The sequence below is a fragment of the Rousettus aegyptiacus genome, unplaced genomic scaffold (genome assembly GCF_014176215.1).
Source record: "Rousettus aegyptiacus isolate mRouAeg1 unplaced genomic scaffold, mRouAeg1.p scaffold_m13_p_6, whole genome shotgun sequence".
In the NCBI taxonomy this organism is placed as follows: domain Eukaryota; kingdom Metazoa; phylum Chordata; class Mammalia; order Chiroptera; family Pteropodidae; genus Rousettus; species Rousettus aegyptiacus.
The window spans coordinates 37,396,274-37,412,639 of record NW_023416309.1 but is presented as its reverse complement, the minus strand read 5'-3'; the positions used below and the strand labels follow the sequence as shown (position 1 = coordinate 37,412,639).

At 50.6% G+C, this 16,366-nt stretch overlaps 2 protein-coding genes across 3 annotated transcripts in view; both read right to left on the bottom strand.

The window, feature by feature from the left end:
* Positions 1–597: 597 nt before the first annotated feature.
* ANKRD2 (ankyrin repeat domain 2) lies at positions 598–9,140 on the bottom strand. Its single transcript, XM_016164110.2, is given in 10 exon segments — positions 598–750; positions 1,552–1,650; positions 1,756–1,854; positions 2,715–2,813; positions 3,183–3,281; positions 4,699–4,806; positions 4,908–5,066; positions 5,852–5,953; positions 8,957–9,046; positions 9,048–9,140. Coding segments are annotated over 10 exon segments (1,083 nt in total). The 5' UTR covers positions 9,126–9,140; the 3' UTR covers positions 598–600.
* Positions 9,141–10,567: 1,427 nt separating this feature from the next.
* Positions 10,568–16,366, bottom strand: part of UBTD1 (ubiquitin domain containing 1) — a 48,476-nt gene continuing 42,677 nt past the window's right edge. For both annotated transcript variants that reach the window (XM_016164251.2, XM_016164252.2), the window contains 2 exons: positions 13,008–13,235; positions 10,568–11,655 (listed from right to left, as the gene is read on the bottom strand). In XM_016164251.2, the coding sequence (XP_016019737.1) occupies positions 11,270–11,655; positions 13,008–13,235 (614 nt within the window). In that variant the 3' untranslated portion in view covers positions 10,568–11,269. The remainder of the gene's footprint in view (positions 11,656–13,007; positions 13,236–16,366) is intronic.

The following is a 16,366-nucleotide window of genomic DNA, read 5'->3' as shown; positions in this document are numbered from 1 at the left end:
CCTCCTCCCACAATTCCCAGCCCAGAAACCAAGAGCTCTGCCAGTGTCTGCTTGGCTGCCCTGTGGTTGGTTGGAGGAGCTGATTGGCTGAGCCAGCCCTGCCCTGTGGGAGGCGTGGCAGGTCTTGTTAAGACACTGCCTGGGATCTGCAGCCCCACTTCCCTACCAGGTTCCCCCTGCCAAGGCTGCCATGTGACAGGCCTGTGCTGGCCACACACAGCCCCACAGGGCAGCAGTCACCAGGAAGGGGGCCCAGGACGAGTGCATGGCAAAGCTGATCTGGGCTGGGGCTTGGGAGGAGAGGTCGTAGAGAGGAGGGGTGGCAGGGAAGAGCCCTTGGCAGGAAAAGCAGCAGGGCTGGCTCAAGGGGCCAAAGGGCTCCAAAGTCCCCCTCCTCCCTGGGTTCATTTTTTCATTCCTAAATATTTCAGACACAAATAGAACAAAGACACATAGCAAAATTACTTTTTTATTGTGGTAGCTTGTGGGAGGTTCCTGGGTCTTTTACAGAGGAATAGCTCAGGTCTGGGGGCCATTTTTATGAACTTCCAGTCGTAAGCAGGGGACAGGCCAGGTGCGGAGCTGGGCTGGGGCAGAAGTTTACTGGGCTGGCACAGGTGAGGGAGTCTCCAGCCTACTCTCAGCAGCCCCCTCCAGCCCGTTCTGCTCTGCCGCTGGCTCGGGGTGCTCCAGAGCATTCCGAGTGTCAGCTTGCCACAGCTGCACCAGGTCTGTGGGGGTCTTTCCTGCCTGGGGGAACCAAGAGGAGGTCCGGTCACTGTTCAGAAGTTTGTACCAGCAGGTGCCCTCATCTATACCCAACAGGGAGCAACTGGCGATATCTGGAGACATTCTGGTTATCACACAGCAGGTAGGACTAGAGGTGGGTAGTACTGACATCTCGAGTAGAGACCAGGGATACTGCTTAAACATCCTATGATGCACAGACAGCTTCCACATCAAAGAATTATCCAGCCCAAAATGTCAATAATACCGAGGCTGAGAAGCCTTCACCTACATCCTCCCCATATCTTCCTCACTTTCCCGTGTCCTCTTAGCCTTTCTTGAGTCAGAGAGACTCCCTCCCCTTCTCCTTTCCTCCCTTTTGTGATTGCTCTGGGCTCAAAGAAGAGCTTAGGCTAGAGACATGGGATCCCAAGAGAACTCAAGGACCACCAGGTATGCTAGGAAAGGTCGTGATAACCAAGTGCTCAGGTTCTTTCCAGCTCTGTCCCTCCATGATTCAGGCCTCCCTGGGCCTGGATATTAGGACGCCTTTTGGTCTATTTGAGGGCCTTTGGGAAGTCCCCCAACCACCCCTCCAGGCTGTTTCTCTGTACTAGTACTCTGGACAAAGGCAAGTATAGAGAGAGTTGGTAATATGGGTGGGCCCCAAATTCCCAGGGTCCCAGAGAGACCCTCCACTATGAAAGTGCTCCAAGGGCAAGCAGGCTAAGTTTTGTTCAGTTCCATATTTCTTCTAACTGCCCAGCACAGGGCCAGGTTGAACAGTGCACACTGATTACTGAACCAGGGAAAGAATGAACTTACCAGGTTCTTGGTCATCATGTCAGCCCCGTGTAAGAGTAGCATTTTGATGATTTTGTAGCGGTTGAGCCTCACGGCGTCATGCAGGGCACTGTCCCCTTCCTAAAGCCAGTGTGACACTCAGCATGACCCATGTGGACATGTGGGAGCCCTCAGGATGCTTGCATCCGTATGGTGGGGCTGGACAGGAAGGAACCCAACACTCACTCTGTCTTTGGCATTGATGTCCAAACCCAGGGATAGAAAGTGCTCCACAATCTCCACGTGTCCTGTTCGGACTGCCACATGCAGGGGAGTACTCAGCAGCTGGATGGAGAGGAAGCAGGAACTGCTGGCTGAAGGGGCCTGGACTGCGATGCCTCTGGGAGTGCGGCTGTCTTAACTCCAACCTTATTCCTTCCCCAAGTCCTAGTGCTATGGCCTGAGCCCTGGAGGGACAGGGAATGCTACAGTGTCCCACCATCCCATTCGACGGTCTAATTCTGAATCATTACAAGCTGCCTCCTCCGGGAAGCCTTCTATGATTCCCTTCTCACCCAGCTGTGGGCAACTGCTCACTCCTCTGCCCTTCTTTTAACAATTATAACAGATGTCATTTACTGAGAAATAACTATGTAACAGGCATGGCAAAAAGCTTATAAAACATTATCAGCTTATGTTGAATAAATAATTTATATATATTTTCCCAGCTAATCTATATAAGAACTCTGCGAGACATTTTACAGATGAACTACAGAGGCTCAGAATCCATCACTTGCTCAAGGTCACATGAATGAATAAATAAAAAATGGTAGATGAATAAATAAATGAACAGATGAATAAATGAATGGATGGATGAATGGATAGATGGATGGATGGATAGACAGACAGATGAAGGATGAGAAATGATTGCATGGATGAACAAATCCTGCATCTTTTGGGTGGTCCCCAAACCCCCAAGATAGTAGATCTCTTCTCCCGCCCCCTCCCCTGCTCTTCCCGCTCTTATCTCCAAATGGTGGTCTCCAAGGGTCTGCAGTTGATGCAAGGGACACATCCCTGGGCTCTGCAGCCACTCCAGAAACCAGACTAGCTCATTTCCTTCTTATCTTCCTGAAATTTTCTGCCCTTTGCCTCCCACTCGCCACCCACAGCCGCCCCAACATCTGTGAGCATTACAGCCTCACCTTGTCTCTCGTATTGGTGTCTGCTCCTCGGCTTTGCAGGAGTTTTACCACCTCCAAGTGGCCCCCGCGGCAGGCCCAATGCATGGCTGTGCAGTCCAGCTGGAAGGGAAGGATGAGGCCTAACTACAGAGCTTCAGGGAGAAGAATGCCCTGGAGGAAAGGACCCCGGCCAAGAGGGCAGGGAGCTATCCACGGGGAAGGGTATAAGGAAGGGACAGGGCACTCCAGTGCCTGAGCAACAGATTGAATAGAGCATAAGAACCTTTGGGGTCCATCTAGTTCAAGTCAGATTTAGAGGAGGCTCTGGGAGGAGATGAGGCTGCCCAAGGTCATATATCCCACTAGAGGTGGGAGCCGGGGGGAAAGGCCTGGCTCCTGAGGCAGCCTTTCTGTGTCCCAGGTTGGCAGAGAGAGGAGTTATTGGTGCTGGACCCACCTCTCCCATCCCATACCTGCCCTTATGCTTACCCGATCCTGAAAGTCCACAGTGGCTCCACTGTCCAGAAGCTTCTCCAGGATCTCCACGTGGCCCTCCAGGGAAGCTCGGTGCAGTGCTGTCCGGCGGAACTGTCCCCGGAGAGATTGTTAGAGCCTGACCTCTGGCCCCAGACCTGAGCCCATTTCCCACCCAAGCTGGGACCGGGCCTTCCGACCCCTGTGCTAGGTCCCCACATCTTCTATATTGTGCCAGCTCCTCATGCTCTACCCAGACCAGCCTTGGAGCCCTCCTATGACCTGGAGACCCCAACCTTCTCACTACCCCCCAAGCACCTCAAGCCAGGCCTTTGCACAGGCTGTTCCCTGTGCCAGAATACCCATTGCACCCTCACTTCCAGTGACTGCTTGATTAATTCTCGCTATTCCTTCAAGATGCAGCCCAAGTGCCATCATCTTCTTGAAACCTCTAGGCCAGAGGTGTCCTGGAGACCCAGAAACCCTCCACCATGAGAGAGTGTTTGAGGGCAGGCTGAGTCTTACTTGCCTCTCTTTCCTCTGACTGCCTAGCCTAGGGCAGGTACCCCCTGATACCTGATTCAAGGAAGAAATGAACTTCCTCCCTTCCTAAAGCAGTCGGTTGTCTGCTTCGGTCTCTTGAAACATCAGTCTCCAAGCTACTCTCAACCTTTGTCTTTTTCTTTTTTGTACTCTCAGGACCTAGCAAAATGCTCAGAGGTAGGAGGTGCTTAGTACAAGAAGATTAAAACTCTGGAGTTGAGAGAATAGAAAGGACTATAGTCTAAGCCTACAATAATGCAAGCTCGAAGGGGATGACCATTGATTTGCTTTATCCTAGGACATGAGAGCACCCTACAAAGTGAGAAAGGCTGTTTCGAGCAAACCAAAAAAAAAGTATGATGGGTGATGGAACTATTTTGAAAATAGTAGTGATGTTTTCACAATAATAGACATGTAATCAAAGCCACTGAACTGTACAGTTAAAATGGCTAAAATGGTGAGGAGTAAAACATAAATAATTTTGAAAGGAAGTATGTCAAACAAATAGACACAAAAATATCATATCCTGGCATGTGCTGTATAGTTTTCTCATTCACTCAATAAATACTTAGAGAGGCACTGATATGCCCCTTGATCTGTGTAACATGCTCTGACGGAAGCGGGCTGTTTTACAAAGGAAGAAACAAACAGGCATGGCGAGGTGACTGCACCCAGCCACGGGGCACGAAGCTAAGGAGTGGCAGAGATGAGATTCGAGCCTCAAACTCTTGGTCTTGGACCCTTTTTATTTGATTCTTTTCTTCTTTCTTCCCTAAAAAACTATGTGACAATTATTATTCTAGAGGAGGTTCAAGTTAAAAAGTGTCTAAGGATTTAGATGAATCCTTGGGAAGGGGCATCCCAAATCTTCTGAGGGGATCCTTCCCTAAGGACGCCCAAGCCTGTTCTCAAACAGACCCACAAATGGGTGAGGTGGGGGCGACAACTCTGAAAGGGAAGCAGGAGCAGGTGCTGGTGGGATCATCACCTGATCGCAGGTATCTGGGGAGCCCCCGTCGGCCAGGAACTTCTCAATGACCTTCAATTTTCCTTCTACCGCGGCCTTCAGGAATGTCTCCTCGCTCACAGAACCAGTCTGTGGGGTGTGAATACCATCACAGAGGGCACCCCGCAGTGATCCAGGCCATCCATCTCCAGCTCCCCCTGCCCACACAGGTGTCATCCCCAGGAGCTTACAATCTCCTCGGGTTCTGCAGGCGGCTCCTGTTGGGCGGCCGCGGCTTCCCGCTTCTTCTGCTTTCGTTTTTTCCGAAGCTCGATCAGGTTCTGGATCCCACCCACATCGATGATTTCCCTCCGCAGGTCTAGGGATGTCTTGCGCACACGCTCTTGGCCCTGCGCAGGGACAGCCGGTTAAGCCCCACCCCTCGGGGGTTTGGGGACCCCTGAGCTAAGCTGCAGAGGGAGGACAGGGAGAACTTCTCAAGAGGGAAAGAATCCAAGTCTAACTCTCCTTCCCAAGACTAGGAGAAGCGGATGAGACCCAGGCACAGATGGCTCGAATCAGGAGCAAGAGAGGCTTGAGGAGGCTGCTGTGAAGTCTTCGCATGGGGGGCGGGGGGGGGGGGATTTGAAGAGCGAATTCAGAGGCAATTCTTCGCCCAGACTTTCAAAACAGGGTCTGAACCTTCAGCTCTCCATGGAAGTCCATTTGTGTGTGTGTGATCATAAAAGTAATACATGATTAACACTAAAAATAATACAGAAGCATAAAAGTTTCGAAGAGAAAGCCCTTCTCTCCCAGAGGCAGTTTATATCACGGCTTTGTTGATGCCCTTTAAGGTACACCTCCTGTGAGATCATCTTCCACATAGTGGGATGGAAACTGATTTTCTCTTACCAACATGGAATTCTCTCAGTCAGCCCACACAGCCTCCCTCAGCCCCTTAACACCTGTATGGTGCCTTGTCATATGGCTGTCCCATCACTGGGGCTTCCCCTGGGATCTGCACTGTGCATACTCTGACTCAGCAAGTCTGGGGTGGTGTGTAGATGCTGCATTGTCAACATGCTCCCAGGGGGTCCTGAGCTGCTGGTTCGAGAACCATACTACGAGGAGCAAGGCCATAACTGCCTGTCCTGTCCCCTGAGTGAGGACATTGGATTCTCCTCGCACTTACCTTAACCTTTTGCAAGGCCAGACTCGAAGCCCCATGGTGCTTCTCATCCTCCAACACCAGCAGGTCCATGGGCAGCTTCTGGTGGGTGGTTCCTCGGAGTTTCTGGTGAGCCAAGGAGAGGACATGCTCTGGGGAGGATATCCTTAGAGCCTTTCCTCTACCCCACTCCTGAGTACCCTGAAGGACTCCTGGCCAGAGCAGGACTCCTGGAGACACTCCCAAAAGGGGGCAAGTTCCAGTTCCCCATCTTGATCCCATCCCCAACCCCAGCTCTATACACCTGACCATCACAGCCCTGGATCCCCAGCAAAACAAAATTAAAAGCTACTGGAATGAGTATTCATGAAATTAAATATATTCAATTTTTTCAAGTGCCAAGATTATTTTTTTTAAAACTTTTTTGGCATTAAGAATTTACTTTGATAAAAAAAGAGATGACAATTAATTTTAAATGGCTTACTTGGCAAATACAAAATTTGGCAACTCTATGTCAGATACCAACTATTTTTTCCCCTCAGATTTTACAGATCTGTGAAATCCTGGAGTGTGGAAGCTGTTGCTCTCAGGGAACCTAAGGGATGGGAGCCACAGGTCTCCAGCTTTCAGCTGAAGGGACTCGAAGCATAAACCTTATTCTCATTGTGAACATATGGATGAAACTCCTTTCAAGTCTCCTCTGCACTTGTAGGTCCAACTTGCCTGGACTACTCCCTCATGGTCTCCCTCTCTTCTAAAGAAGGAGCCCCTTCTTGGTGAAGAACCCTATCTCTGAATCCCCAGTGTACCAGGAGCTTTTGCCCAGATTGGAGGGTGCTGACCAAAATGGCAGCTGGGAAGGAATGGCCACCCTTACAGAGCTCACAGCTCTTCTTTGCATTTCCCATTGAGCTACTGTGTTATACTCTTCAAGGGCCATTTCGAGGGCTGATTTCTCAGGTCTTTATTTTGGCGGTTCTGTTGTCCACTGGCTTCCCTCTTCTGTGGTGGGCTTACATGGTTTGGGGTTTCCCCAGTGTTGGCCTTGCCTGAAACACAGAATCTTCTCCCAGGGACTAGAGATGACCTAGGGCTGTAGCTACTACTGCAGGTGGGGACCGTGTCTGGGCTCCCCATTGAGTAGCCAGAGGGTGGGCTGGAGTCTTAATCATCTTCGTATCTCCGGCATCTATAACAAGATCTAACATATAGTAGGTGCTCAGCAAATGTTTTGAGAATAAATGAGCCCCATTCCCTAGGCTGGTCTCCAGGACCCTCCTCCTTCTCCTCCCCCAAGAAGGAGGTGCAGGCTGGAAAGAGGCTCCCCTCTCAAGACCCAACTGGTCTGGGTGCTTGTGGCAACAACTAGGGACTCTAATGCCCATCTACATCTCACCCAGACTCTGTGGCCCCTAGCTTCAGATTTGTCTTTGTGGGTTGGCATGAGCAGGTGCTCAATGAATGCTTACTGAATTAGATGCTAGTTGGTGAAACACAACAAAACTTGCACTTTACTTCATAAATGGCTGTATAGATTGAACGGGTGAATGCCTGTGCAGTGCTTAGCATAGTGCCTGGCACTTGGAGGTACTGGATGGGAAGGCTGGCTTTGTGAGGACCTGGTGTCCTGTGAGTCCTGCTGCTATATTTGCTGGATGAATGAATGGATGAGGACTGCTTCATGTCCCCTTGCTAAAGGTCTCTGTGTCCAGCACTCCAAAAATGGCACAGTGGCATGACTCGCCTGCCCCACACTGGTGCACATGCCCTTGAGAGAGTGAGAAGTGGCATTCCTGGAGGCCCAGGGATGCCCTGGGAAAGACTCGGCAGGCTCAGTTCCAGCTTTTCCCCGACAAGCCTGCTCTCCCTTCCCTAGCCCTCGTCTCTTCTTCCCCTGGAGTCCTGATCCATCCCTCTTCCTCTCCCCATCCAGCCACTCTTCCCTTTTTGACTGGAGTCTACCTCTAAGCTGATTTATCTCCTCCCTCCTATTCCTGGTAGGGCCAGTCTTTCCCACCCCCGCCCCCAACAAGCCCTTCTCAAGGCTATCAGAGCTGCCTTCCTAAAATACATCAGATGGCACCACAACATTTAGTGGCTCTCCATGGCCCCGTTTTCTGTCCTGCCTCCCTTCCCAGCCTTAGCCTCTGCTATCAGACTTTCTCATAACAGTCAGGCTTTCACTCACCCAAACATTAGCGCCTGTCATTTCCTTAGCCTGAAATACCCTCCCCATTCCTCATCTCCATCCACCTTCCTTGAAGGCCCAGCTCAAATGCCATCCTGTCCAGAGAAGTTTTGGGAGCCCACAGTGGAAATGGGAGCACCCTTTGTGCCCCTTCGCTTCTGATTTAACATCTCTATTTCACCATTTCCTCACTCTGCCTTGTTTCTTAGTTGACTGTGCACCTGACAGCTGTTGGCTAAAATGAATGTGGGGTTCATAAAAAGGAGTCAGGGACTGGCCTTACTACTGGTCCTCTCATTTTTTCACAGCACAGGGCACTTGGCAGAGCAGACTCTGGGTCAAGCATTAATTTAAATAAAATGAAGCCTAGGACAAGCTCCCAATCTCCTCCCCACAGTTCTTTATTCCAGAGAAAATGCAGCTGCCCAGAGCCCCATGCTCCATAGGCCTCCACAAGTGTGGCTGGCAGTCCCGGGAAAACCCATGCTTCCTTTCCCAGCAGCCCTTCCTCATTCCGCTCCCAGTCTTTATTCCTCTTCAGTGACCAAACACTGGAGATTCTCCTGTCCCAGCCTCCCATCTGGCAGCTGGGGGATCTCGGGGACCCACATTCCTTCTTTCTCAGGCAGGGCCCGAGCCGTCTCACTGTGTGCAGCCCAGCCTGTCTCCTCAAGGCCTAGATGGGTGGGCAGGGTCTCGGGGAGTCCACCTTGGCTTGCCCACCTCAATGTCCCTCAGTTCTCGGGGCTGAAGCCTCAGTCTCCCACTGCCAACAACCCCGCACCCCAGGAGTACCCTGTGGTGGCAATGGAGCCAGTTGGGCCCCTCGGGACACCTGTCCTCTTTCCTACCACAGGTGTGGCATCCATGCTCTTCTTTCCCTTGACAGCAGAGCTGGTTCTCCTCAGAACACCCTGGGGCCCCCGCACCCCTGCCCATACCTCATTCTCCTCCTCCTGTGCCAGCCGCTGCTCGATAAGTGCTGTGGCCCTCTGCACTTCCTCGGTGCCCGCCATGGTGCCGTCTGTAACCCGCCTCTGCAGGCCACGGGGCCATGGGGGCTTTATAGACCAGGGCACCCACCCCCGCCCCGCTGGGCGCCTTTGCCATGAGCTCACTGGCCCAATTCTCCACCTGCCTCCCCCACCTGTCACCTTCACCCCAGGCAGCCCTAGGGAGCAGAGGGAAGCAGAGACAGTTGCCCCCCAACCCCTGGCCTATTAGAGCTGGAGGGCACAGCACCCCAAAAGCAGGGGCTGCAGGAAAGAGCCTGTCCAGCCTCTGTCCTGAGTGCTTGGACCCGGCTGGTCCCTAGCCAGGGCAGCTGGGCTGCAGAAGCACCAATTGGCTGCCCCTAGTCCTGATGGCAGTGCCACCTGCTGGATGCCGCCGGGAAACCATGCCCAGCTGGTGCTATCGAGGGGGCCTGAAAGCCAAATATGGGGACCCAGGACAGGCATGTGGTCCCAGGCTGTCCTGTGAACAGGTCCTGCTGGCTCTGGGAGGGGCAGACTGCCTGGCCTGGGCTGGAGTGCTGAGGTGGGAGGCGGGGGTAAGGGAATCTGCCCCCTTTGCCCCCAACGCAGGCAGGCCTTTCTTCTCCGGTGTCCCACAGTGCCCCCTAGCAAAGCACTCCTGCATTTGGCTGCATGTCTATTAGTCTTTGACAAACCTCAGCCATCCGTCAGTTTCAGAGGGCGCCTCTGTGGGACTTATAGGGCCTTGCTTCAAGAGGGGTCTCAGGAAGCCAGGGGAAAGGCCAGAGTGCAGTGCCAAGCCCAGCTGACCAGGACACCAGCTCCAACAAGTCATCCTTTCCTCTTGTTTCTCTGTCAGGCCACCCTGACCAGGGGCCAGCTGTGCCGAGGAAGAAAAATACTCCCAACTGGAGAAAAAACAGACCTGAACCTGCTTAGTCTCACACCAGGAACTGTGGAAGCCAGCCCTCAGTCACCATGACCCCCAGGTCTAACTGCCGGTGACCCACAGACACTGGAGCTCTGCAACCTTCTAAGATTTCCCTCTGCTCATGTGTACACTTTCCCTAAAGAAGCACAGGGAAAGCTCATTTTTCTCTCTGGTTCCCTTGCTGGCAGGACAATACGTGCTCATAATCTAAATTTGTCAAAGATTTTGCTTTAACATCAGCACAGGTGAGTGTCTCCAGGGCCTGGCTCAGAGGCTGGAGCCAGAAGCCAGCATCCTCCAGGTGCTGCCCACGCACTTCTCCTACAGAAGATCAGTAGGTAACCATTGCCACCTTCTTGAGATGCTGCTTTCTTCACATGTGGTATCCCAATTAATCCTCCCAGCAACTGAGGAAAGAGGCAGGGCAGGTGGCATCACATCTACTTTAAAGATAAGCAAAGTGAATTCAGAGGTGAAGTGTTTTTTCCTGAGGACCCATGAGAACACAGAGCCCAAACACTAGCAGTAAAAGGCTTGCTCCACTGTACTCTTCCGCACCCAGAGAAGCCGGGGAGGCCATACACCCACATGCTCCCACACACGAGTCTGCAAGGGAACCCAAAGTCAAAGCCAGACGAGAGAAGGAAGGAGCAAAAGGCTTTATTGATAAATATGCAGATATGACTGTACACAGGGACCTGCTGTGGGGCCATGACTGGCTGCAGATCCCCTACCGCTTGGGTTACAGCCAGGAAATGGCCCTGTGCAGACCCCTGCCACAGCGGCCACCGCCTCATCTCTGCCAATTGTGCTGGGGGCAGGGAGAGGCAGAGGCCGGCCTCAGGCTCCCTGCCCCTGGGGCTCATGAGCGGTCCCCTCCCCTCCAGGAGACTGGCAATGTGCCCAGGGCAGAGTCAGGGGGTGGGGGCAAGGGAGGGAGACAGCAGCTGCTTCAGACCCTGAGCAGAAAACCAGAGTGAGCACGCCTGGAAGCACCAGAGGATGAGTCTGGGCTCCAGGGGCCTCCGGGCTAGCCCTCGTGGCTCGAACCTGCCGAGGGAGAGAGGCAGGGTGGAGGGCCATTTTGCCTTTTCTCTAACAAGGTTGGCAAGGCCTGTGTGGCAGCACTGCTTCCTGGATGCCAGACACTGGTGGCCCATGGTGTTCCTGGGAGGCAGGGCCCCTTCACAGCTCATCCAGCAGCCATACAGCGGGAGGCGCCCCTGAAGAAAACAACAGCACTCGAAGGCAGCAGTAGGTGGGGGAGGCCTGGCACTCCAGCCCGGAGGTCTCTCGGCTCCACAGAGGCCCTCCCTGGCCCTGCTTCCCAGGGGTTTGTGCGCTCATCAGTCCTGGGGTGGCGGGGGCTGGTTGATGATGACCTGGATGACAAAATCTTTCTGGATCTTGGTTTCCTGGAGCCGCGTGCGGTCTGTGAGCAGCTTCCCAGAGAAGAACCATCGCTGCCAGGACGGCTCAATGCCTTCCTGGGTGTGCAGCTGCCTCTTGAGCTGCCCCACCGTGTCGGGCAGGCTGGCGCTGAGCCTCACGTCCTTGCCCGTGGAGAGGCGCACCTTTAGCGGGAATTCTCGACGCACACTGGGTGTGGGCTCAGGAGGCTCCAGGCTCTCCTCCTCAGTGTGCTCCAGCAGCAGGTTCACGGGTGGCGACAGGCAATAGATGGGCAGCTGGTAGCGATTGCCCAGCTCATCGTAGCATTCACACAGGGTGCCTGTGGAAGACAGGGCTGTCAGATCCTGCTTGGGAACGGAATTCAAATGTTGAAGCCCTAACCCCCACTGTCACTGTATTTCAAGACAGGAGCCTATGTGGGGGTAATTAAGGTTAAATGAGGCCATATGGGTGGGGCCCTGACCCCACGAAATGAGTGCCCTTATAAGCAGACACCAGAGTTGCTCACTCTCTTTCTCTCCACCGTGTGAGGACACAGCAAGCAGTCAGCCATCTACAAGCCAGGAAGAGAGCTCTCACCAAAAACTGATTCAACTGGCACCTTGACATTGGGCTCCCCGGCCTCCAGAACTGTGAGAAATGAATTTTTGTTGTGTAATAAACCACCCAGTCTGTGGTATTTTGTTATAGCAGCCCAAACAGACTAATATGCCGGTCATGGCAACCCCACAGTCCCAAACGCACCCTACAGTCAGGAGTCTCTACAGTCGGATGTCTCTGGGAGAGCTGGGAGGAGCTCAACATAGAGTTAGGAAGACCTGCGCTGGCATTCTGGCCTCATGGGATACTGGTTCATTCCACCCTGGCATATTATTTAACTTTCCATTTGTTTATTCAATAATTCTTTCTTGAACACATGTGCTGGATGCTGGGGTTACAAGGATGAATGAAATAGCACGGGCCTTGCCCTTCATGGCTTGTACCCTAGTGGGCCACAATTTACTTACATAATGTATTGCATGTAGAAATATACTTACTGTGCCTTGAGCACCTAAGTGCTAGGACTGGACTAAATGATATATGGTATTTTGTTGAATCCTAACAACCATATTATGAGGGGGTTGCCCACTTTACAGTTGTAAGTCACAGGCTTTAAATTCAAGAAGCTCCTTACTCAAGGTCACACAGCAAGAAACAGAGACACTCATGTTAACTTTAGGTCTATGACTCTAGAGTTCCACTGCTAACCTCTACTTTATATAGCCCCATAGGCTGTTATGAACATAAAACAACACAGTAGAAGCTTCTAGGTCAGTGCCCAGCATATAATAAGCACCCAACACGAAGTTAGTACCTCAGATGTTCTGGGGTCCCAAAGCACCCTGAGTAATCCTTAGCCTGTTCTCCCCACACTGCTTTAAAGTTTGCTGGTGCCTTTCTACTCCTCCACTGGGCAAATGGGGACTGTGTCTCATTTTTCTTTGTGTCCTCACTCCTAGTCCATGCTCATGAGGACTGCTTGAATGAACAAGGAAATAGCTACACCCACCACCCACCAGTTTGCATAGCAACTCCTGACATGTGGCTGGCCTTCCAGTTCTCCTTTACTCTAAATGGAGCTGATGGCCCAATCAGCCCAGTGGGATTTAAGTCCCCACCCTGCCCACTCACCATGAGGCAGGGTGATGCTGGCTCCGTCCAGGATGGCCTGAGCCAGCTCGTGGTCATTGGCCTCAGCTGCATAGGCAGCGGCCTTGAGGGCATCCCAGATCTCTTTGCGGCCCTCAAACGCAGGTGCTGTGTCCCAGAACTCATCCCGTTTGCTCCGCAATTGCCCGTCAGTCATGGGGTAGTCGCTCTTCCACTTCAGCCTCTCCTTCTTCAGGGGCTCATTGCGTCCTAGGCAGGACAGAAGGGAGAGACTCAGCGTCTCTGAAGCCAGGGCTGTAGTTCACCTTCTCCCCAGCCCCCAGGCCAGGACCCAGTGCCTGGCACGCCTCCTCCCTCTCCCCGCCCCCCATCCACCCCCAACACACACACTGGTGGCTCCTAAGTATTTGGGTCTCTGGGCCTGTCTTTGGAGTCAGGGAAGAGTCTGGAAACTGCACACACCCAACCTGGGGACATAAAATACTTTTGTCAGCAAAGCGTATACTGCCTTTGTCATTGCTGCTGTTGTTTAAGTTTTAACAGCATCCTTTCTTTGATTATAAAGTAGTACATGCTCAGTATTTTAAAAATCTAGAAAAAATGTAGATGTGTAGAAATAATAACTGCCACCATTTTACAGAACCAGCTTGCGCCAGATTGCAGGCTATTTCATCTGATTCCCAAAACAACCCAATGATGGGGAAGCCAAGACCAAAGAGTCTGTTGTTTGTCCAAGGCCAAATGGGTACCAATTTAACACAAGACTTTGACTCCAAAGGCCACCCTCTGACCACTGTCTGTACTGCGCCGCCTCTGAGGAAAACAATTATTCAAGAATTCCACCATTCAAAAGTAACCACTATTGACATCTAGACATATTTCCATCCAGTTTCCTTTCCCCAATTTTTCTCAAAATAGTTACGTTTATAGTATTAAATTTTTATATTCCTTGTTATACAAAGAATTTAAAATGTCTTCACGCCAATATTCAAACAACTTTCTTTTTATTTCACACTTACATTACTGTCAATGTATATTTGCATTAAAATTATAAACAATTATAATGTCTTGTTATTAATGTCCCACCATATAGTTACAGAGATTAAAAAAAAAAACAAAAACATAACCAATGAACTGAAAAATCTCACAGCACCTGAAGAAGAAAGCAATCCTATTAAATGTCATTTTTATTATTAGTCAGCCCCAAGTGGCCTCCAAGACAACTCCAGACCACGGTCAAGGCTGAGGCGAAAGCATCTCTCAAAGGCTTTAGGAGCTTCAGTCACCTAAAAGCTGAAGGCAAAATGAGCCGTAGGAGTGAGGTCTAAAGCACTTGACTCCCACCCTGACTCAGATCCTACAGTCCAGAGACTGAACAAAAGCTGGGCCACCCCCACTGGCTGGGGCAGGAGGGGGTTTTTCAGGGAAGTGGATGACATCCACTGCCTGCCATCTGTGTGAAAGAACCCCCTGTAAGCACTTTAGTTATACACATTATCCCATTTCACCCTTGCAATAGCCTTAGGTGGTAGGTGTTGTTATTGCTATTTCACAGATGATAGGACAGAAAGAAAGATTAAATGACTTGCCCAAGGTCACACAATAAGCGACAGAGGGTTCCACCGCAGGTCAGAATGAACCATAACCAGCTCTCCCGTGGGTTTGCCAATACCCATGCAAGCAGAACATTCTCAGGCCAGAGATTTAATTTAGAGCATTCCCAGAAATAGCAGGAAATGCAAATCTTCCTTGTAGGAAAGCAACTTCAAATCAGGCCTCAAAGAATTCCTGATATAAACCTCGAAGGAAACTGAATAATAAGGATATAGTTTAAAAGAAAAATCACACCATATAAAGAAACAAGGCAATAGGAGCCAAAGCCAGCAAAAACAGCAAACAGAAGAATCAAACAAAGATTTCAGATATGGGATTCATCGGACACAGATTATTAAATATTGCATTTAAGAAAGAAGAGGGCCTTAAAAATATGAACAGGAAAAAAGAGATTATAAAGAATGACCAAGGAGAAATGAAAAGAACCAGACAGGAGTTCTAGAAAAGAAAAATATACTAATTGGAATTTGGATGGTAAGAATAAGGTGGGAAAACTTTTTCTACAATTATTGACACTAATTATAAAGCTACAGTGAATGTAGTACTGGAATAGGGACAGACAAATGGGCCAATGAAATGGAATAGGGAGCCCAGAAATAGACCTAGGCATATACAGAAATGTGCTTAAAGTAAGAAGAAACACTGCAGAATTGCGTGTGTAAGATGAAATATATATATTGGTCTCTGCCCCCAGTTCCTGTTAAGACTTGGTCCTTGACCCAATTCCTGAGACAGAACTCCTAAAACCCTTGTAGTTTCCTGAGTGATAGGAATGTCTGATACAGAGCTCTCAAATCCCTTGGAATTTCCTGGGTGACATAAGCACCTTTTGTTTTAATGAGAGACTCTTGGTGGGATCCTGGATGAGGGCTGATCACCAGAAGGACCAAGGCATGATAAACTTGTAACTTTCAGCCTTGCCCCCCACTCTCTGGAGAGGGGAGAGGGAAGAAAAGCTGTAAATTGAGTCAATAATTGATCATGCCCGTTGACAAAGCCTCCAAAAAATTCCCAGGGCTTTCAGGTTGGTGAACACATCCACATACCAAGAGAGAAGGGCTTGAGACCCTTCCAGACCTCACCTTATGTATCTCTTCATCTGACTGTTCGTTTGTGTCCTTTAAAATATTCTTTGTAATAAATCGGCAATAGGAAGTAAACTATTCTCCTGGTTTCTGTGAGCTGCTCTAGTGGATAATCGAATCCAAGGAGGGGGTCATGGGAATGTCCAATTAGTAGCCAAACTGAACAGAAATTACGGTTAACCTGAGGACTCACTACTTATGATTGGTGTCTGAAGTAGGGGGCAGTCTTGTGGGACTGGGCCCTTAACTTGTCAGGTGTATGTGAACTCCAGATAGTGTCAGAATTGAATAGAATTGTAGGACACCAGTTGGTGTCCACGGAGAATTGGAGAATTGCTTGGTGTGGGAGAAAACACCCATAAATGGCATCAGAAGTTTTCTGTGTGAGTAGTAGAGGAACACGGAGGTTTTTTCTTTACAATGGACTACTGATAAATGGTGTTAGGACTAGATTGTCCATGTAGGAGAAGACATGAAACAGGACCCCCATCTCATGCCAGCTACAGAAACCAAAACCAGATCAATCAAAGGCTTAGTGTGAAAGACAGAAAGGAAGCACTGGAGACACAGAAGGTAAGTTTCGTCCATGTATTTTTTTGTGGTAATTCGGCCCAGAGGCGTTTCTCCCTGGATCCAAGAAGTAACTCTTGCTTCATGATTTCTGATTCCTCCTCTTTGGTC